The 20,243-nt window shown below is 41.1% G+C and overlaps 1 protein-coding gene across 2 annotated transcripts in view; it reads left to right on the forward strand.

Annotated features, from left to right (window-relative positions):
- The window catches only part of OGDHL (oxoglutarate dehydrogenase like), a 53,447-nt gene that overhangs the window by 1,148 nt on the left and 32,056 nt on the right, over positions 1–20,243 (forward strand). For both annotated transcript variants that reach the window (XM_031956269.1, XM_031956268.1), the window contains 3 exons: positions 13,128–13,323; positions 16,743–16,928; positions 19,881–19,983. In XM_031956269.1, the coding sequence (XP_031812129.1) occupies positions 13,129–13,323; positions 16,743–16,928; positions 19,881–19,983 (484 nt within the window). In that variant the 5' untranslated portion in view covers position 13,128. The remainder of the gene's footprint in view (positions 1–13,127; positions 13,324–16,742; positions 16,929–19,880; positions 19,984–20,243) is intronic.

Consider the following 20,243-nt stretch of genomic DNA (forward strand, 5'->3'; position numbering starts at 1 on the left):
GTTGAACTGGTGCTTTTCTCCCAACGCTGTATATCATACTGGGAGAGGGCAGGGATCACAACTTACACTTTCACAAGTCCTTTCTCTGGGCTCATAATTTGTCTCCTCTGGAAGTATGGTTGGAGGAATTCACAAATCATGTAGCACATTGGACTCCCTGGCTGCCGTACTCAGGGGTGGAATCGCAGTTACTGTTACAGAATCCGGGAATATCAGCGTTTCCCGGGGGGATCATGACGTCCTTAGCCTCTAAGGGAAAACATTAATTACCTGTGTTGTGGCTCTGTACTGGGAAGGGCCTATTTACAGGGAGATTCTGCAGAGAATTTATTCAGTAAACATGTGGCACAAATACTGGCTATTCATGTATTTTAGGGCAGTTAGGGGGAAGAATGGATAGAGTGCTGAATCTGGGATCAGGGAGACTCGTTTTCCTGAGGTCAAACATGGCCTCAGATGCTTACTGGCTGTGTGACTCTGGACAGGTCGGTTCTGGGTTCTGTGACCCTGGAAAAGGAGATGCTGGGGCTGGAGCGGATATGATAGGTAGGAGAGGAGGGGGGCGGGCTCAGGCACTTGAGAGCTCCATTCTGCATTCATCCACTTGGGCCTTTCTGGGCAGAACCCACATTCTTCCCCATAGGACTCTACCTCTTGTCCCACTTGCACACTTGCTGTAGCACCTGTCCCTGCTTCCACCCGGCATCGCCTTTGAGAATGAAGGACAACGACTGTGCCTCAGAAAGGTTTCCAGATGATTCCCACTATGTAACCTCCGTCCTTTCACTGGACATTTTTCTTGGGTTACAGCCCAGTTGCTCACACCTCCCCCAGAAACTCTCCTGGGTCCTCCTTTCCCTGGGGCTGGGAGTGGGAGGCCATTTATCTCCAGATCTCTGGGTCTTGGGCTTTACTTGGACCAGGAAATGCCGAGCTAGCTCTGAGTTCAGTTGTCTAATACAGTGGGGTTTGTTTTCCCACTTAAATCGATGGGGTTGTGCAAGATGGATGTCAGGGCTCCTTTTCAAGCCCTGGAATCAGAAACTGCCCATTTAGTTCTCTAATTATTAACCCAGTGAGATTTGGAAAGTGCAGGGAGGATCTGAGTCTGGGGCTGGGCGGAGCTGCTGACCATAAAGGGACATTCATCTTGAATCTGCCCCTGGGGTTTCCTTGGTAACATGTCATAAAACAGGGCTAAGAGAATCTTACCCAGGAGTCTGCTGGGGGCTAGCTGGACTGAATAAGGGGTTTTTCTTGGTTTAAAGCCCTCCCTCTTGAAGTTCAGGGGTGACCCTCTGGACTCAGTGGCCGGCAGTGTTGTTTATAGGGATGAGCTCAAAGTCAGCAGTTAATTAACCAAGGTGCAAGTAGGACAAAACAGTGTGTGTGTTTAGGCAGCGTTACCAACCCGGTCAACCAGGAGTCAGTGACATCCTGGTGACTAACTGCCTTCTGCTGTCGTCATTCTCTCACCGATGTTTATTATTGCTCCTGGGCTTTGGGGGGATTGGGGTAGGGTGGGGTGCACAGACTGCCCTGAGCCTGCAAAGCTCTCCCCCTCACCTCCTGAGCTTAGAATCCCTAGCTTTCCTCAAGGCGCAATCACCTGTCACCTGCCCATCCCAATCCCTCCATCTGGCCCCTCTCCCAACAATGCCTATTCATTTTCCAGGTATTCCTTATCCACTGGGGTAGTGTCGTTTCCTCTAGTAGAATATGAGCTTCTGTAAAGGGCTGGGGTTCTTTTTTTCTTTTTTTTGTCTGCATCCCCAAACCTAGCATATTGTAGACACTTAATGGATGCTTATTGATTAATTGATTTGAAAATTAATGAGCCCCTTGAGAACAGGGATTATACATTACAATCTAATTAGGGAGAGGAGACAGATGTCCCACTTCCTACCCCCCTTTTAAGCAAGGATGGCTAGATAACGAATAAAGCCCTGAAGTTCATTAGAAGTTCCTGCCACCTGATCCACTGACCCACTTTCTATTCTTATCCCTGCAATCTACCATCCCAGGTTCTGTGTTCTCAGTGATTTAAAAAATTTTTTTTACTTGGCTGGAGAAAATTGGAAAATCACCATACTGGATCTACCACAAATTGCTTTTTTCAACCTTAACTGGGATCTTGTGACTGCACAGGAGTCCTTTTGTTCATCATTTATCGACTACTCCCTTTCATGTTACCCAGAGCTTCCAAATCTTGTCCTCCAACCCCCAATTTTGCTTCTATCTCCAACAGAATTCCCTCAGTGGAGGGTCTTCTCTCTGACAGGAGATTGAGACCATCCATCTTGAGCTGCTTCATCTCCCCATTTTCAGCCTTCTTTCATCACCCATTCTGCCCTTTCCTTCTCTTCTAAGGATGAAATTGCGTTTCCTTTTTTTTTTTTTTTAACATCCTTTCCAAAGCTTATTCTCCCATTTGTGAGTCCTTCAGCTCTTTGCTGCTTGTGCTCCAGGACAAGAAATATTTATGAGGTGCTTTTTCACTTGCGGCTCTGTGCTGAGGATACGGAGAAGAAAAGAAATATAATCTACTGGGGGCTGTAGCATTTAAACAGATAAATGAGTTTAAGATAATATAAGAGGAGAGTTCTAGTGACTAGGCAAAGAGAAATCATGAAAGACTTCCTGTAGGAAGAGGTACTTAGGCTAGGTTTTGAAGGGAACTGGGGATTCTAAGAAGGAGGGAGTTATACGTCCAGATGTGGGGTCAGCCTGCATAAAAGCTTGGAGATGGGAGATGAGCATGGAAGAAAGTAATTTAACCAAAGGATAGAATGTAGAAGGTGTGAAGGGGAATAAGGTGAAATAAGACTGCAATGCTTAGCTGGAGGCAGTTTGGGAGGGCTATAAATATCAAGCAGAGGAGTTTGGTTTTTATTCTAGAGGTAATAGGGCCCCTGAGGATTCTTGAGTTCACAGACAGACCGGTGCTTCGGGAAGATGATTTTGGCAGCTCTGTGGAGTGGGGATTGGAGAGGAGAGGAAGTGGGAGTACCTATTTTATTGTATATCTTGAACCCCTCTGGCAGACTGGGAAGCTTGTGAACTCCTTCCCAGAATGTTTTCTAAATAATGTGTGTAGGATTACTAAGGAAACCTATTCTATTTGCTTATGTATATATAGAGGGAGAGAATCAAAGAGAGACAAGAGACAAGATTAACAGAGAAAGAGAGACAGAGACAGACAGACAGACAAATTTAGAATTATCATCCATCTATATATCTACACACACAAGTTCATAGACCTTGAGACCATTCTGGACTAGAGAGGAAAGGAGACCCATGAGATTGTCACACCATGGGGGAGAAAATAGTGTGTGTGTGTGTGTGTGTGGAAGAGGGGACAGACAGATGGCTCATTGAGTAGTCCCTCTTCTCTCCTTGATCTTTACCCTTTATACTTCCTTCCTTCTTCTCTGTCTATAAACAGTATAGTACAGATAACAAACACACTAGAAATCCTTGTGGAAGGAACTTGTGAATTGAGTTGAAATGCTTGCTTCCCTAAAAACGAAACATCCCTTCTTCTCCCGGATTGCTGGGGTTCTTGGTTCTGTTGCAGCCTTAGATTACTGTTTTTCTTTTCCTCTTCTTAATCAGCCCTTTAGGAGCCGTGCTCTGTGATTAAGGCATTCATCCCCTCATTGCCCCGCAGCCTGGCTTCTGCTCTCATCTTCTGACAGAAAGCGCTTTCTCAGAGGCCCCTTGGTCACCAGACCCAGGGGGCTTTTCCCGGGAGGTGCTGTGCTGAGCATTGGCCCTGCAGCCAGAGGATCCGGGCCACTTCATTTCCAGAGGTTTCTTCTGTAAAGTGGGCAGAGGAAGGGCAGGGTGTGGCTCACGTGGCCCCTGAGATCCCTTCCCCCTACAGATGCATAATCCAAGGCCTCCAAGGTATCTGTATGAATATGCATCCTGGAAGGGGAACTTCCTTCCCATCCTTTAAATCACCTCCATAGTAATGGTAATATATATCACTGGGATCAGAACACCCTCTTTTTCTAAAATCTTCCTAAGCTACTTAGGGGCTGCTTGTGCTCTAGGACAAGAAATATTTATGAGGTGCTTTTTCACTTGCGGCTCTGTGCTGAGGATACAGAGAAGAAAAGAAATATAATCTACTGGGGGCTGTAGCATTTAAACAGATAAATGAGTTTAAGATAATATAAGAGGAGAGTTCTAGTGACTAGGCAAAGAGAAATCATGAAAGACTACTTAGCTACTTAGGGGCTTAGTAAAAATAAAAAAACCAGAAGCATCTTATCATGGTATTCACGGCCCCTCACGGTCTGGGTCCTGTCTAATCTAATTTTGTACTATTCTCCACACACTCTGAACTTCAGTTAATTTTCAAAGAGCTTTTGCAAAAGTACTTACTGAGAAAATGTAGCCAGAACAGAAATGACCAACATTCTCTCTCAATGCTGGACACACTCTCAGTTCCAACCTAGGGAAAGTGGCCCAAGTTTAAAGCAGTTGTTGCTGAGTTTTCTTCTGAACGTGGTCCAGCCAATCCAATCACCGGCTTCTTGGCTGCAGGGCGAGTCCAGTGCTTGGTTCTGCTGGCAGAGCAGGCTCAGTTAGCAGAGCTGCTCTCCCTTTCAGAGCTCAAGGCCGAGGCCCAGTCCATTCCATCTCTAAAACTCCAAATATGGGAGAGGGGGATGGTTATATGGGGGAAAGAAACAATACCAGAGTCATGTTCTCATTGTGTGTTTATTAATCTGAGTGTTGAGAACCATGTGGTACCGCCTCTCTGGGGCCAAGTATTCATGGTTCCATTCTAGCTTCTTCCTTGAGGAGCACTGGAGCTTGTCTTCCTCAATTACAGGAAAAAAGAGCTGTTCCAGTTACATTAAGCTCTCATCTCACTCCCTTTTGCTTCTGTGTATTATTGCGGTGCAGTCATTTTAGTCATATCTGGTCCTTCAGGATCCCATTTTGGGTTTTCTCATTTTGGGGTGGTTTGTCATTTATTTCTTTGGCTCATTGAACAGATGAGGAAACTGAGGCAAACAGGATTAAGTGACTTGCCCAGACTCACAGCTAGTAAATGTCTGAGACTGGATATTTTGTATGTCCCCTATCTCTGGAATGGACTGCCTTCATATTGCCAACTTTGGTAGTCTTTTCTCAGAATAGGGCAAAACTTGGTGTTATCTCATTGATGAAACCTTTCTTGAGCTCTTCAGAGTAAAGAAGATCAAATATTTCCCCATGTTTATTATTGAACTTGGTAAGAATATTTCCATAGTGTTTTACAAATTTAATCTAAATGGCTTTAATCTGAAAAAAAGAAAAAAACTGCCTTTATACATCTATAGCAAAGTTTCTTAAACTGTGGGTTGTGACCCCATATGGCTTACATATGGGACTGTGGAACTGACTGGGAGGGTCCTGAAAAATTTGGCAACAATGAAAGGTATCAAATGTTTCACCAAGATTTAATTCTTTATGTAAAAATAAAGAAGCACATCCATCTCCTTAGTATGCAAATTTGCTTTCATCTTTAATAAGTGGTAAAATTATTTATTTACAGAATTGTTTTAAAATAAATTTCTTTATGATTTATTATCAGTAAATATTTGATTTCTACACCTATTTTCTATACCTCTATACCTGAGGTTATGTAACAATTTTTGGGATGTAAAGGGATCACAAGTGGAAAAAATTTACGAAACTCTGCTTTATGTTAGTTAAAATACCTAGAGTTCACAGGAGACAAAATACAGAAAAGGACCTAGGCGTAAAACCTGAAGACTTCAAACATCTGCTTAAAGTTCAAGCAACAAGCAAGGGCAGTTTTAGGCATTCTGAAGCAAGGAGACTAATCTGATCTTCTTCATAGGCATCCTTGAGATTTGGTGGAATCCAACCCTCCAGACAATTGCTCTGTACAGGTAGAGATGAGTCTGTATGGATATGGATGACTGTACAGCTAAATGATATCTCTATAACTTATACAAGAGAAACAAAAAAAATCAGAGCAGGTGGGTCCTCATGGTGGTAGAGAGCATTTGAGTAAAGATTCCCAGAAGGAGAAATACAGTGTTATTTGTTGCAATTTTAAGCTTTAATAACTTGAGGTGATTTTTATCATCGGGGTATATTATAATCCATAGTTCTGAACAGGAAGGGGAAATGAAGAGGTTGAGAAATAAATCAGAAGCCCAGCACAAAGACATAATAATTATATTCTAGTCCTTTTTTCTGCCAAAGGCAGAGCAGTCAGTGATTTTTAACATTGCTTAATGACAATTTTATCTTTCAAAAGGTAAATTAAATGATAAGGGAAATTTTTCTTGTCAATTTGATTTCTCACCATCAAGGAAGAGATGGTTCTTAGGATGGAAGTGATAGAAACCTGAGGGAATTGTTAGAAACTCCCAGAGTTTGTGAGAAAACTGAATTGCTATTCCCGTGGTAAAGCAGGAAAGGTGTCTCTTGCTGTTTTTTCAATCATGTCTGATTCTTCATGACCCCATTTGAGGTTTTTTTTTTTTTTTAGCAAAGATCTTGGAGTGGTTTCTCATTTCTGTAGCTTATTTTACTGGTAAGGAAACTGAGACAAAAGGGTTAAATGTCTTGCCCAGAGTCACCCAGCCAATAAGTGTCTGAGGCTGGATTTGAACTCAGAAAGATGAGTCTACCTGTCTCCAGGCTTGGTGCTCTGTCCAATGAGCCCCTAGCTATTGGGATAGTTGAATAGTTTTAGAACTGGTTCAGTTGGTCAGAAACAGTGTCTCTGTTACCCTAGGGATTTGTGCTTAATCCTGTGCTGTTTGACATTTTTCATCAGTAACTTGAATAAAGGCAAAGATGATATCCTTTTGAAATCTGAATGACACAAAGCTAGGAGGGAGAGCCAGTGTGCTGAATGGGAGAATCAGAATCCCAAAATGTTTTTACAGGCTAGAATATTGATCTGAATCTGTTGAAATGCAGTCAAAATCAATGTAAAGACTCAAAACTTGGGTACAAAAATTTTACTTTGCAAATAAATATAAGATGAAAGAGTTTTACTTAAACAATAGTTTGTCTAAAAATATCAGAGGGGTTTAGTGGGCCACAAACTCAGTCTAAGTTAATGGTGTGATATGGCAATAAAAAAGCAAATGTGATCTTGGTCTTTATTAAGAAAGACATAACTTGAAAATATGTTTAGAGTGCTTGTTCATATATAATCGATATCAGATTCCTTGCCATCTTGGAGAAGAGAGGAAAAAGAAAAAATATGGAACACAAAATCTTACAAAAGTGAATTTTAAAAACTATCTTTACGTGTGTTTGAAAAAAAAAAAGCAAAAGAAAGGCATAACTTCCAGAGACAAAGAAGTGACCGTTTTATTCTGCTGTAGTCAGATCGCATTTCTGAGCACCACAATTAGGGCATGAGTTGGAGAACATTCAGCAGAGGGGCAGCTAGTGTGGTGCAGGAACTCAAGGCTATCTATATTCTCAGAGAATTGGTTGAATTTGGAATATTTAAGACTTGGGAGTATAAACAGATATGTAAATATCTGAAAGGCTGTCACGTGTGAAATAGAAATTAAATTTGTTCTGGTCACATTGAGGGCTAAACTAGAATCCATGAGTAAAAGTTGCAAAGAGGCAACTTGGAATGTGATATAAAGAAAATCTTGCTTTAAAATGTATTTTTGTTATTCTGCACTTAACAAACATCACTTCTAAGTCCCATGAGGGAAAGGATCGTCTTTTGCCTCTTTTTGTATCCTCTGTGCTTAATACAGTGCCTGGCACATAGTAGGCACTTAAATGTTTATTGATTGATTGACTGACCAGTTAACATGAGAATTTTTACCTACAAAAAATAGAAAAAGAAAGATTTCATATGAAATCCTGAAGTTTTATTATAAAGAGCTTTTTAAAAAATATTTAGTAAATTCAGTATGCTAGTTTTAAAGCTATGCTGCTTGTTGTTATCTTCTTTCTAAATCTCCCTCTATCTCTTCTATGTTTTTTGGTGCCTTCTCATTTTCAATAACCTATCTTCTTCTCAAATCCCTCTTCCAAATTAACCCCTCTCTCCCTCACAAAATAACAACAAAACCAAAGCAAACAAAGAACTCCTCCCCTGGATAAATAGACCCCATTACAGTAAAATGTCAGCCATGTCTGAAAATGACTCTCTGATTCGGTATCTCACATCCATCATCTTGGAGCAGGAGGTGGACAGCATGCTTCCTTGTAGGTGTTCTAGAATCAAGGTTTGTCATTGCATCAATCAGAGTTCTTTTAAAGTAAGAAAATCTTGCAAATAAGTGGAGGGATGTCAAGTCAGGATGGGTTGCCTCAAGAGATTCAGCAGATTCCCCCTCAATGGAAATATTCAATCAGAGGCAAGAAGACATATTTGTTGAGTGTGTTGAAATAGCCTTTTTAAAGTTTTATTTTCAGTTAAGATTTTTTTTTATTACGTCCCACTTATATTTTGCCCAATGAAAAGGGCTTTTTTTTTTTTTTAATATGATTTTTAGAAGTTGATTTCTGAGGTCCCTTCCAACTTGTAAGGGCAGCCAGGGGACTTAGTGAAAAAAGTACCAGGCTTGGAATCAAGAAGACTTTTTGCTTATGCTCAAATCTGGCTATAGACACTCACTAGCTATGTCCCTCTGGGCAAATCACTTAACCTTGTTTGCTTCAGTTTTCTCATCTGTAAAATGAGCTGGAGAAGGAAATGGCAAACCATTTTGCTAAGAAAATCCCAAATGGGGTCATGGAGAATCAAACATAACAGAAACAACTGAATGATTCCAACTCAAGTTTTTTGACTCTGAAACTCTTGGAAATATCAGATATTACTCTTATTACCATCATGCTTTTTGGTTTCACTTGTCTTTTTTCATTGTAACTTGTATCCGTGTATGTGTTCCATTGCCCTATTAATTTTAATTTATTATATCAAGAACTGTCATTTTTTATCCCTAGGGCCTAGTCTGTAGCACAGGAGAATTGATAAAATGATGAAATGAAATAGCATGTAAAAGAGATTTGAAAACTGAATTAAGGGCTTAAAAATATAAGAGAATTCTTCTCTCCCTGCCAATGTAATGAATGACATGAGCGATTCAGTAACTGTTCTAGAAATTCAAGAAAAGAATGTTGTCATGGAATAGAGTATTCAAGGAAGACTTCATGGAGAAGACAGGATTTTGGGTAGACTTTGGAGGATAAGTAGGCTTTATTTATTTATTTTGCAATATATATATATATAATTTATAATTAAAGCTTTTTATTTTCAAAAGCATTGATAATTTTTCAACATTGACCCCTGCAAAACCTTGTATTCCAAATTTTCCCCTCCTTTTCCCCACTCTCTCCCCTAGATGGCAGGTAATCCAATACATGTTAAATGTATGTTAAATCTAATATATGTATATATATTTACACAATTATTTTGCTGCACAAGAAAAATCAGATCAAAAAGGAAAAAAATGAGAAAGACAACAAAATGCAAGCAAACAAACAACGAAAAGAGTGAAAATGCTATGTTGTGACCCACACTCAGTTCCCATCATCCTCTCTCTGGGTGTAGATGGCTCTCTCTAATTACAAGATCATTGGAACTGGTCTGAATCACCTCATTGTTGAAGAGAGCCATGTCCATCAGAATTGATCATTGCAATGTACAATGATCTCCTGGTTCTGCTCATTTCACTTAGCATCACCTCATGTAGGTCTCTCCAGGCCTTTCTGAAATCATCTTGCTGATTGTTTCTTACAGAACAATGATAGTGACAGGTAGGATTTATATAGGTGGAGAGGAAAAGAGTGCAATGTGATTGGGAGCACTTTATCAATCCTGCTATGGATTTTTTTTTGAGCGATAGTCATTTTGATTTGGCAGACTGGAATTTTTTAAAAAGATAATCAGACCAAGCTCTGTAGTACTGGTAGCAGGGGATAGAAGAGTTCTGTTCCTAATAAGGGCTGAACAAAAGGAAATAATAATAGACTCACCCTAGATCATGATGGATTTTGGCTGGATATATGGGATAGTATTCAAAGTAGCTCATAGGCTCAAAGGATCATTGATTTAGGGCTGGACAGAGGTAGTAGACCATAGAAGAGATTCCAGGAGCATCTGGAATTTTTTTGGTCTTATACAGATTTTAAAAATGTAAGAGAGAATCTCAACTGTCTGAGGTGGTTGAAGTGTGTCTGAAGAAAGATGAATGAGATGACATTTCAAAGGTCTTTCGTGTTTCCCCAAAGTCTAGAATAACAACAATTTGAAATAACCTGAGTAAAGCTCTTAGAACTCTGCTAAGAATGGGCACATAGGAGGTGCCCTATCAGGATGAGCTATCGTCATTATCATGATCATGATTACCATGTGCAGAGATCCTTGTCAAGTGCTAGGAAAGATCCAAAGAGAGATGAGACCGCTTTTGAGCCCTTGTAATAGTTATAGCTGCCATTCATAGCTTGCCTCTGACACTTTCCACTTGGATGACCGCCTTTGGCTAGATAGTGAGACCTTCCTAGTCTCAGTTTCCTTATTTGTTAAATGAACGGGTTGGACCCGGTGGGCTCTGCTCTGGATCTGTGATGCTTTGATCTGTCTTACAAATACCTGTATGGCCTAACGACCTGGGGGACGCCCCCCTCCAGGGCTGTGCTCTAGGATGTCTTGTCCTTTTGTTCTGGGCCATTGCTGCCCCTACCCACATTCCCCTCGATCTCAGCACATCCCTTGGGTTAAATAATTATTTCTTTGAATGTAGCTCCCAGATCCTGTCCTATTCTCTCCCTTTTCCTGCTGCCTTTTAGACACCCCAAAATAGATACCCACAGACATCCCAAACTCAAAAAATATGTCCAGAACAAAAATCACAATCTCCTGCCCTGCTCCCTCCCGCCTCCCTTCTTCAGAAGAGCTTCCTACTGTCGTCTTTCCTCCTCCCTCCACAGCATCTGTCTGATACAGTGAAAATCTAGTTTCTGCTGTCTCTGACGTATATTTCCTCTCCAACCTCAGCCTTCAGCCTAGCTGATGGACGTGGTAGGGCCTAGCACGGCGCCTGGAACATAACGGGTCTTTAAGTGTTTATCGACTTGCTCTCAGGAGCTCTGCTGATGCTAAGTTGGGTCAGATCAAGGAACATCGAGGGGACGGCTTTCCTTTCTATGGAAGAAGTGTTAGACTTACTCTCCTTGGCTGAGTTGCTGTGAACAACAGATGAAAGCTATGGGGAGTCTCACTTTGCCTTAATGTGACAATATTCTGGGAGCCTGTCCTTTGCAGAGTCCTCATTGCCTCTCACCTAGATGACTGAAGTAGCCTCTCTGCCTCAACTCTTGCCCTATATCTATCTGTTTTGATATTTAGACATTAAGTGAGTTTCCTTTTTTAAAAAAAACATGTATATATACACACACTTAAACACACATACAGATATAGTTAATTAAATATTTCCCAATTATTTAACTTTTCCCAATTCAAGATGATTTTTTGAGTCCTTACCTCTTTTTTTTTTAATTAAAGCTTTTTATTTTTCAAAACACATATGTGGATAATTTTTCAACATTAGCCATTGAAAAACCTTGTGTTCAATTTTCCCCTCTTCCCCCACACCCGCCCCTAGAGGGCAAGTAGTCCAGTATATGTTAAACATGGTAGAAATATGTTAAATCTAATTTATGTATTCATATTTATACAATTGTTGTGCTGCACAAGAAAAATCAAATCAAACCATAAAAAAAGAAGCCAAATAAAATGCATGCAAACAATAAAAAGTGAAAATGCTATGTTGTGAACCACATTCAATTCCCATAGTCCTCTAAGTGTAGAATGCTCTCTTCGTCACTGAACAATTGGAACTGGTTTGAATCATTTCATTACTGAAGAGAGCCTCGAACACCAGAATTGATCGTCTATAATCTTCTTGTTGCGGTGTACAGTTTTCTTTGGTTATATTCCTCTCACTCAGCATCAGTTCACGTAAATCTCTCTAGGTCTCTCTGAAATCATCCTGCTGGTCATTTCTTACAGAACAATAATATTCCATAATATTCATATACCACAATTTATTCAGCCATTCTCCAACTGATGGGCATACATTCAGTTTCCAGTTTCTGGCCACTACAAAGAAGGCTGCCACAAACATTCTTGCACATAGAGGTCCCTTTCCCTTCTTTAAGATCTCTTTGGGGTATAAGCCCAGTAGTAAGACTTCTGGATCAAAGGGTATGCACAGTTTGATAACTTTTTGGGCATAGTTCCAAATTGCTCTCCAGAATGGTTGGATGTGTTCACAATTCCACCAACAATGTATCAGTGTCCCTGTTTTCCCACATCTCCAACATTCCGCATTATCTTTCCCTGTCATCTTAGTCAATATTAGAGGTGTGTAGTTGTCTTAATTTGCATATCTCTGATTAATAATGATTTAGCGCACTCAAGGTGACTTTCTTAAAGCATATATTAGCTAATCTCATTCTCCTATTCAGTAAATTTCAGTGGGTCCCTTTTCCCCAAAATCAAATACTTTTTAAAATCCTCTAGCCTTGAAAGAAAGTTTTTTCTAATCTGATTCCTTCCTATGCTTTATTCCTCTCCCACACTCTGTGATTAGTTTGCTGTTTCTCCATTAATGGCCGTCTCATGTAGTTCCCTGTCTTTTGGTCTCCATGCTCAGACTGCTGTGTGCCCTCCTCTCTTCCCCTTTGGTTTCTGTCAACACTCAGCTCAACTCCTATCTTCTGCAAGAAGCTGTTCCCAATTCCCCAACCTGTATTGAATAACTTTTATCTATTTGTATTTATTGATTTTATATTTGTGTTATATGTCTGTCTATTTGCTTATGTCTTCAGTAGATTTTATATTTGTGTTGTATGTCTATTTGTTGCTTCTTCCAGTATTCTATATTTGTGCTGTATGTCTATTTATGTGTTGCTTCTTCCAGTAGATTTTATATTTGTGTTGTTTGTATTTCCATTTGCTTGTGTCTTCCAGCTCGTCCTGTTCAAGTAGTGTTTCCTTCCTTCTTTGGCTGAATTTGTGGACCGAAGTCACTGATTCGGAGCCAGGACCTTCAGTCACCGGGCTGAGGGCGGCTGGGTTTTATGTTTTATTTTTCCGTTCCCAGGATGAATCAGCTGAAGGTCCTGGCCAGCCGGCTCCGACCTCAGGCTGCCCAGCTTCTGGTGAAGCTCCACGCTCCCCTGCTGAGCCAGCGGGGTCCGTCCTTCAGGCCACCTAAGGCCTTCCTGAGCAGTGCCAGCTCCAGCTATGTGGAGGAGATGTACTTTGCCTGGCTGGAAAACCCACAGAATGTGCACAAGGTTGGTGAGCCCCAGGGATTCTAGAAATGCGGCCTCTGCCTCCCTTGGCCCTCCAGGGCAGGGGGAAAGTGCTGACTAGTCTGAGCCTCTCATCTCAGAATCAGGCTGCAAGGGGGGCATGGGGATGGGGGTGGGGGCTGGATTCTAGTCTCTTTCTGCACTGACTTACTGAGTGATCTTGGATTTTCACTTAATTTCTCTGGATCTTGGTTGTCCCAAGCCTACAAACTCTACAGTTTTGGGTAATAAGTAAATGTTTGTTAAAAGGTTTTCTGGGAGCCTTCCTTTGCATTTGATTCATACAGTGACTTAAAGGAAGCCTCCCTCACCCAGAATATTGCCCTCACTATTTTGTCAAGTCTAGGCCTGAAATCTTTATCATTAGAGTTTCCAGGTGTGTGACTTGTGGTGTCTGCTTACTTCTCTTGGCCTTCTTCTTACCTGTAGAACTTGGAGGCCAGATTATGGGACTTCTCCTGTCTCTTTGAGTTCCAAATGCTACGATAATTTGATGATAGCCTCCTGATATTTTAGGGCAAGGATTATTGGTTTAGAAACCTCCAAATGAAGTCAGTTTTGATTTATGAAAGTAGCTGATTGAAAACCCTCCTAATTCAGGACCACCATTGATGGGTAGGCCCTAAAGGTCATGAGTAACAATGTCAGATTTTGCATTTCCATCTTATTCTATCTCACCAACATGTCTGAACTTGGAATCCAGGCTGAAATCTCAAATAAAGATGCTGGGAGAGTGCTTTTAAAATTATGGAGCAAAAGCCATCCGATAAGTGTTTATTGAATGCTTAAAAAGCCCAATATACAATGACATCCCGAGGAAAAAAAGTAGCTGTGATTGTGATCTATTTAAAACTCCCCATTATCGTTCAAGTCTATAAGACAAATCAAGGTGAACAGATAGAATCTTAGGAAGAAGGACAACCATCCTTCATGATTAGCTCAGTATCATTATCAATTCCTCCCATCATCTCTAGGATGTACTTCCCATGTTAGAATTAAAGGTATGAGTCAGAGGAAAATGCCATTCAGAGGAGATAGTTGTAGTTCGCAAGCTGGGAAGCTGGGAGGTAAAGTAGGTGCTCTTTTCAGGTTGTATTTCAGTTGAGGGAAGTGTGTGTGTGTGTGTGTGTGTGTGTGTGTGTGTGTGTTTGAGTGTGAGAGACAGAGACAGTCAAGAGACAGAGAGAGAGAGAAAGATAGAAACCAACAAAGAAAGATAGAGACACACAGAGAAAGACAGACAGAGAGATCCAGAGATGTCACCAACTAGATATTACCTTTCAAGGACTAAAGTCCACCAAGGGCCATTTGGACTTTTACAGTGTCATTCATGGGCCATACAAAACATCACCTTAAAGAACTCAAGCCCTGGAGGGTGGTTGTTGCCTGCGGTTGCCATGGAAGGGCCAGACCAAACATGGCTGGTGGTCCCCACCTCTTTTAGAGCCAGATCTCTCCTTCCTTCCTTCTGGTCTGTCTTCCCTTGCCTGTGTTTGCTCTCCATTGGCCTCTGCTCTGCCTTTGTCCCCATGTCTCCACCATCTTCCCTTAGACTCCCTGAGTCCCCTTCAGAACTTAGCCATCTCCTGCACAAGGCCTTTGCTGACCACTCCAGAGTCGCCTCATATAGATTTTGCGTTTTTGTGCGTGATTACCTCTGCAACATGTCCTCCCCGTAGGATGCTCATAGAGGAACTGCTGAGCTTCATTTTCCTTTGTGTACCTAGTGCCTGCACAGTTCCTGGAATATACCAGTCTTTAAGTACACATTGACTGGTTACTTGTTCTCAAGATCTCTGCTGATGCTAAACTTTGCCAGATCAGGGAATAGTGGGGGAATGTCCTTTCTGTGGAAGAAGTATTAAACTTATTCTTCTTGGCTGCTGAGCTGTGAACAGCAAGTGGAAGTTACAGGGAGGCTCGTTTTACCTCAATATTGCAGAAAAACATCCTAACCATTAGAGCTGTTCTAATATGGAATGACCAACTCCATGGGGACAGGGAGTTCCCTGTGCTGAAGTTTTAAAGCAGAGGAGAAATGACCACTGGTGAAGGACCCCCACTTGTGGGATTGATGGTTCAGGCAAGGGTTGGACTGGATGACCTTTGAGGTCATTGATACAGTGGAAAGGACACTGGTTCTGAATTCAGATCCTATGGCTCCCACTCATGATTTGTATGATTTTGGGCATGTCACCAGAGGGGCAAGGCCCCTGCTTTATATTTATGAATGCCAAGAATTCTCTGAGTTGAGGGAAATGGCTTGAGTGAGGCTGCGTGTCTGAAGAGAAGAGGCTTTAGGAAATAGCGACCACAGAAATTCTGAAATCGGGTCCAATGTCTGGAAAAAGGCAGAGTGACTCCCATTTTCTGTAGGCCTTACCTCCAAGGGCCCACCATGTGTGTTTTTGGATTGCTTTGTTCCCCAGTAGATTGGATGAGGGAGCTCAGTGGGCTGGAATAGGATAGTCCAGGGAACATTGCAGAGATTAACAGGGAGAATGAATTAACTCATTTGCAAAGGGTAAGACATTCTAAGCAGTGAGAACAGTGAGAATCTTACATGAAATAACAGAAGGAAAGCACTTTGCAAATCTTAAAGCACCAGTTAGAGCACTTTAAAGTTGGCCACACCGATTATTTTCTCTCTGTTGGACTCTCCATTCATCCACTCAATTATTCAGTCAATTGACAAATATTTGTTAATGTCTACTCTGTGAAGTTCCTAGTGCCCAAGATACTGGGGAAGATTCAAATTTTAGCTGATTTAATATTTCTACTTTCAAGAGGTTAGTATAGTAGGGGAGCACAACATGATATAGATAACTAAATACAAGCTTAAGCTAACAAAACTTAAAGCTGCACTAAGACCTTTTGGATTTCCTGTATAAATTGTGCAGTTTTACCATGTTGATCTTATATTTATGGTATATGTGTATTAGACATAAATATATATATGTAAATATTTAAGTTATTTCCCTAAGTTTTACTAGCCTAAAACTGCACTAAGATTTTTGGAACACTAGTTATTTTGAAGTCATAAGACAAAGTGTTATATGAAGTTAAAGGGAGAAGATGGTCACAGAACTAGGAGAAGGCTTTGTGGAGAAAGTGGTCTTTGAGTTGGGGTTTCACTGTCTGGGTCATGGATGTGCTAATCCTGGTTGGGACTAGAATTTGTGCTACCAGCTTCCCCTTAAGACTTCTTTGCCAACCCCAAACCCATGGTGGTTAATGTGAAACCCTCTCTGGGTATCTCCTACCTCCTTGATTGCCCCTTTGGCCCCTTACCTTGGTTTTTAGGGGCTGTCAAGTGCTATTATTATTGATATCAGTAATGTAATTATTATCATCATTGCTGGTATCCCCTGTTTGCCCCATTTCCCCATTTCTGCCTCCAGTCCTGGGATACTTTTTTTCGGACTGCCAGCATGGGAGTAGCCCCAGACCATGCCCAGCCGGGGCTTCCATCCGTTATTCACCCACCTGCTGTCCAAGAGGGCCCTGGACGCACCAAGAGCCAGGCCAAGACCGAGAAGCTGGTGGCAGATCACTTGGCTGTACAGTCTCTGATCCGGGCCTATCAGGTAAGAGCATTTGGGTACGAAGGGGTCCAAGGGGAGAATCACGGTTTCCACCTTTAGAGAAGTTGGGAAGGGGCGGGGGTGGGGGGGAAGCTCAAGCTCCAGTTGTACCTCTTCTTCTGCCTGCTGCCGTTGTGGTCATCTGCTGGGGCAGCGAGATACCGTGGGGAAAGCCCTGGACTGGGCACCAGGGTTGGAGTCTTGGCTTTTGCTGCTTAATAACTGCCCGACCACAGATGCCTTAAGTTCTCTTGAGCTGCTGTTTCCTCATCTCTGAATGAAAACACTTACATTACTCAGGTACACTCGGGTATTACAAGTATTGCAATACCTGAGAAGAGTCTTGTAAGCAGTGAATCTGTCCCAGCAGCATCTTCGCCACTGCCTTTGAGAAGACAAGATTTGGGGCCAGGTTAGGAACTTGAGAACTGGGAGGGAAATTGAGGATCATCTGCCCTCCATCCCTTCCCTTTACATATGAAGACAGTGGGTCCATAGGCAGGATGTGGATCCTTCACGATCCCACCAGCAAGAATGGCAGAGTGGGACCTAGAGCTTCTGACTCCCAAGTCTTATTTATTAACCCCTTTTCCTTGCATTTCTGAAGCTCAGACCAGCTCATGGGGAGAAGAGATGGTCTAGAAATCTTCTGGGTCATGGAGGAAGCCAAATTGGAATTAAATTCTTGCTTCCTCCAGAATTGACGATATTGAGAGACCTTCATTATAAGAAGAACAATTCTGATGGGACTGTATTTGGGCCATTGATCCACAACGGCTCTGTTACTCCTTGCAAAGTTGTATACAAATCAGATTTTTGTGAATAAAATATTATAAATGCATTTTTTGGGGGGTGGGAATTTTTTAAAGAGCTCTAGAGTCATTCCTTTTTTGGTAAAATATAGTCCTTTGGGTTAGTGTCCCAATTTATCTCAGATTTTTTAATTGTGGAGTCTTTGGGTGGAGGGAATCTATCTCATCTAGATTAAGTCCTGGATAATTTCTTGCATGCAGTCTTGGTTTTGACCAAATATGGTTAATTGCAAAGATTCTCTCTGGGGTTGACTGGGTAATGAGCTTAATCATTCTAGTAATTGGTGGTAGTTGAGATTGCATCATTTCATCATAGAAACTTGTCTCTTGGAGGGGATTCTTAGAACAAAATGCATGTGGGTGGAGTGGTGATTTGAGGAGGGAAAGGTGATGATTATTAGGTGACGTAAAAATCGTCATAATGTCATCCAATTAGCAAATACAAATTGGTTGGGAGAGTTGCTCTAATTGTTGATTCCCAGAGGGTGTTTTTGTGCCTTAATTTGATTCAATAAGCATTTATTAAAATGTTGACTATGTTCAAAGCCTGCTGTTAGGTGCTGGAGAAAATTCAGACAAAAAAACAAAAACAGGCCCTGCCCTCAAAGAATCTGCATTCTACTGAGGGAATCCAAATGTACAGAGATATGAAAGCACACTCTCATTAGAGGAGATGGCTCCCGTGTTGAGTCTTGAAGAAAGCTTAGATGTCTAAGAGGAAGAAATAAGGAAGAAATATGTACCAGACACCTGTGATAGAGTGACAAGGGCTGCATTTTGCAATTCTTTCCCTCCTACAAGTCAAATAACTCATCTCTGTCTCCTCCTCTATAAAATGAGGAAAGATGATTCTAACATCCCTCCAGGGTATAATTCTGTGAGTCCCACAAGCTTAGCATGTAGTTGAAGTGGACAGCTTTTTTAAAGGAACCAAGATAGGCAATGGACTGATGAGTGGGGGCAACAATCTGACCTATGTGAGTGGAATGTGGAGTGTGTGTGTGTGTGACGGGGAGGGGATAGGAAATAAGTCTAGAAAGGGAGATTGGAGCCAGATAGTAAAAGACTTTAATTGCCAGGCTTAGGAGTTTGTGTTCTACCGGGCAGCCACTACTGGATCTTGAGTGGGGGGGATGACGTGATCAGGTCTGTGATTTAAGAAGATTATTTTGACAGCTGTGTGGAAGAGGTGGTTTTAATTTTATGGTCAATACCTTGACACTTCTTCATTTGAGGGTCATCAGCTTATAGATGTAATCATTCTGATGCTCCATATAAGTAAAAAGCAACTTAATTTAATTGTAATTATATTTATATTTCACTTTTTAGAAGCACATCTTCTTTGGCTTAAAAAAATAACAAGGAACATAAAAGAAATAATATAAAATATTATATAGACACGTACACACACATAGATGTAACACACATATATAAGTAAATATTATACTTGCATGTAAACATCACATGGTTATACAGACATATATGTAAATATTATATGCGTGTGCAAAGTGTTTGCACATATACATACACATGTATGTAAAACATGTATGCATATATAGGTATGTGAAATAATATATATATAACATTTTATATTATTGGTTTTATTTATTTTTTGTTTATTCTATTTATATATGTATTTATAATATAATATAAGTACATAGTTATATTTATTATATATTTATTTTTAAAGCCAAAGAAAACTTACTTTTAAGAAGGGAAATATAAGTATATTTACAATTACATGTATATGTAAGATACACGCACACACACACACACATATATATATATAACTGTATATTTCATTTGCTGATATATGGTAAAATTACATATTTGGGGATTTGAAACCTGCCAGTAAGATTAGATTACAGGGAGGGATATGCATGTGTGTGTATTTATCTAAATACTTTTAAGTCATTTTAAGCCTACTTTCTGGGAGGTTGCTGCTTGTTGGGAAATTCTGAGGAGGCCTTAATAGGCATTGCTGGGATTATTGGCTCCATATTCTTAAGAATGGTATCTCTGTGACACCCATAGGAATAAATAGCATCACCTCTCTGCTGGTTATTCAGTGGAGGGAATTCCGTGCCCCTTGTTTTTAGGAGCAGTAGACTGTCTGGCTCACTTCCAACCTTCTCCCCAACAGATCCGCGGTCACCACGTGGCCCAGCTGGATCCCCTTGGAATTCTGGATGCTGATCTGGACTCATTTGTACCCTCGGATTTAATCACCACCATTGATAAGCTGGGTGAGAAGCAGTAGCCACTTGTGAGAGCACAGGGCCAGTCTGTGCAAGCTTTCATTGCTTTCTTGCTGTCATTGGCAATTAGCTGGTGTTTATCAAGTGCCTCCTGTTTTCAGGCACTGTGACTACTCAGAAAAGATAAAACACATCCTGCTCTCAGGGAGCTTACAGCCTAATAGGGGCGACACTGTATATAACTTTGCACAAACAAGATAAACAGGGTAAATTGGAGATAATTAGCTGAGGGAAGGTACCAGCATTGA

This window comes from Sarcophilus harrisii, chromosome 2 (genome assembly GCF_902635505.1).
Source record: "Sarcophilus harrisii chromosome 2, mSarHar1.11, whole genome shotgun sequence".
Lineage (NCBI taxonomy): Eukaryota > Metazoa > Chordata > Mammalia > Dasyuromorphia > Dasyuridae > Sarcophilus > Sarcophilus harrisii.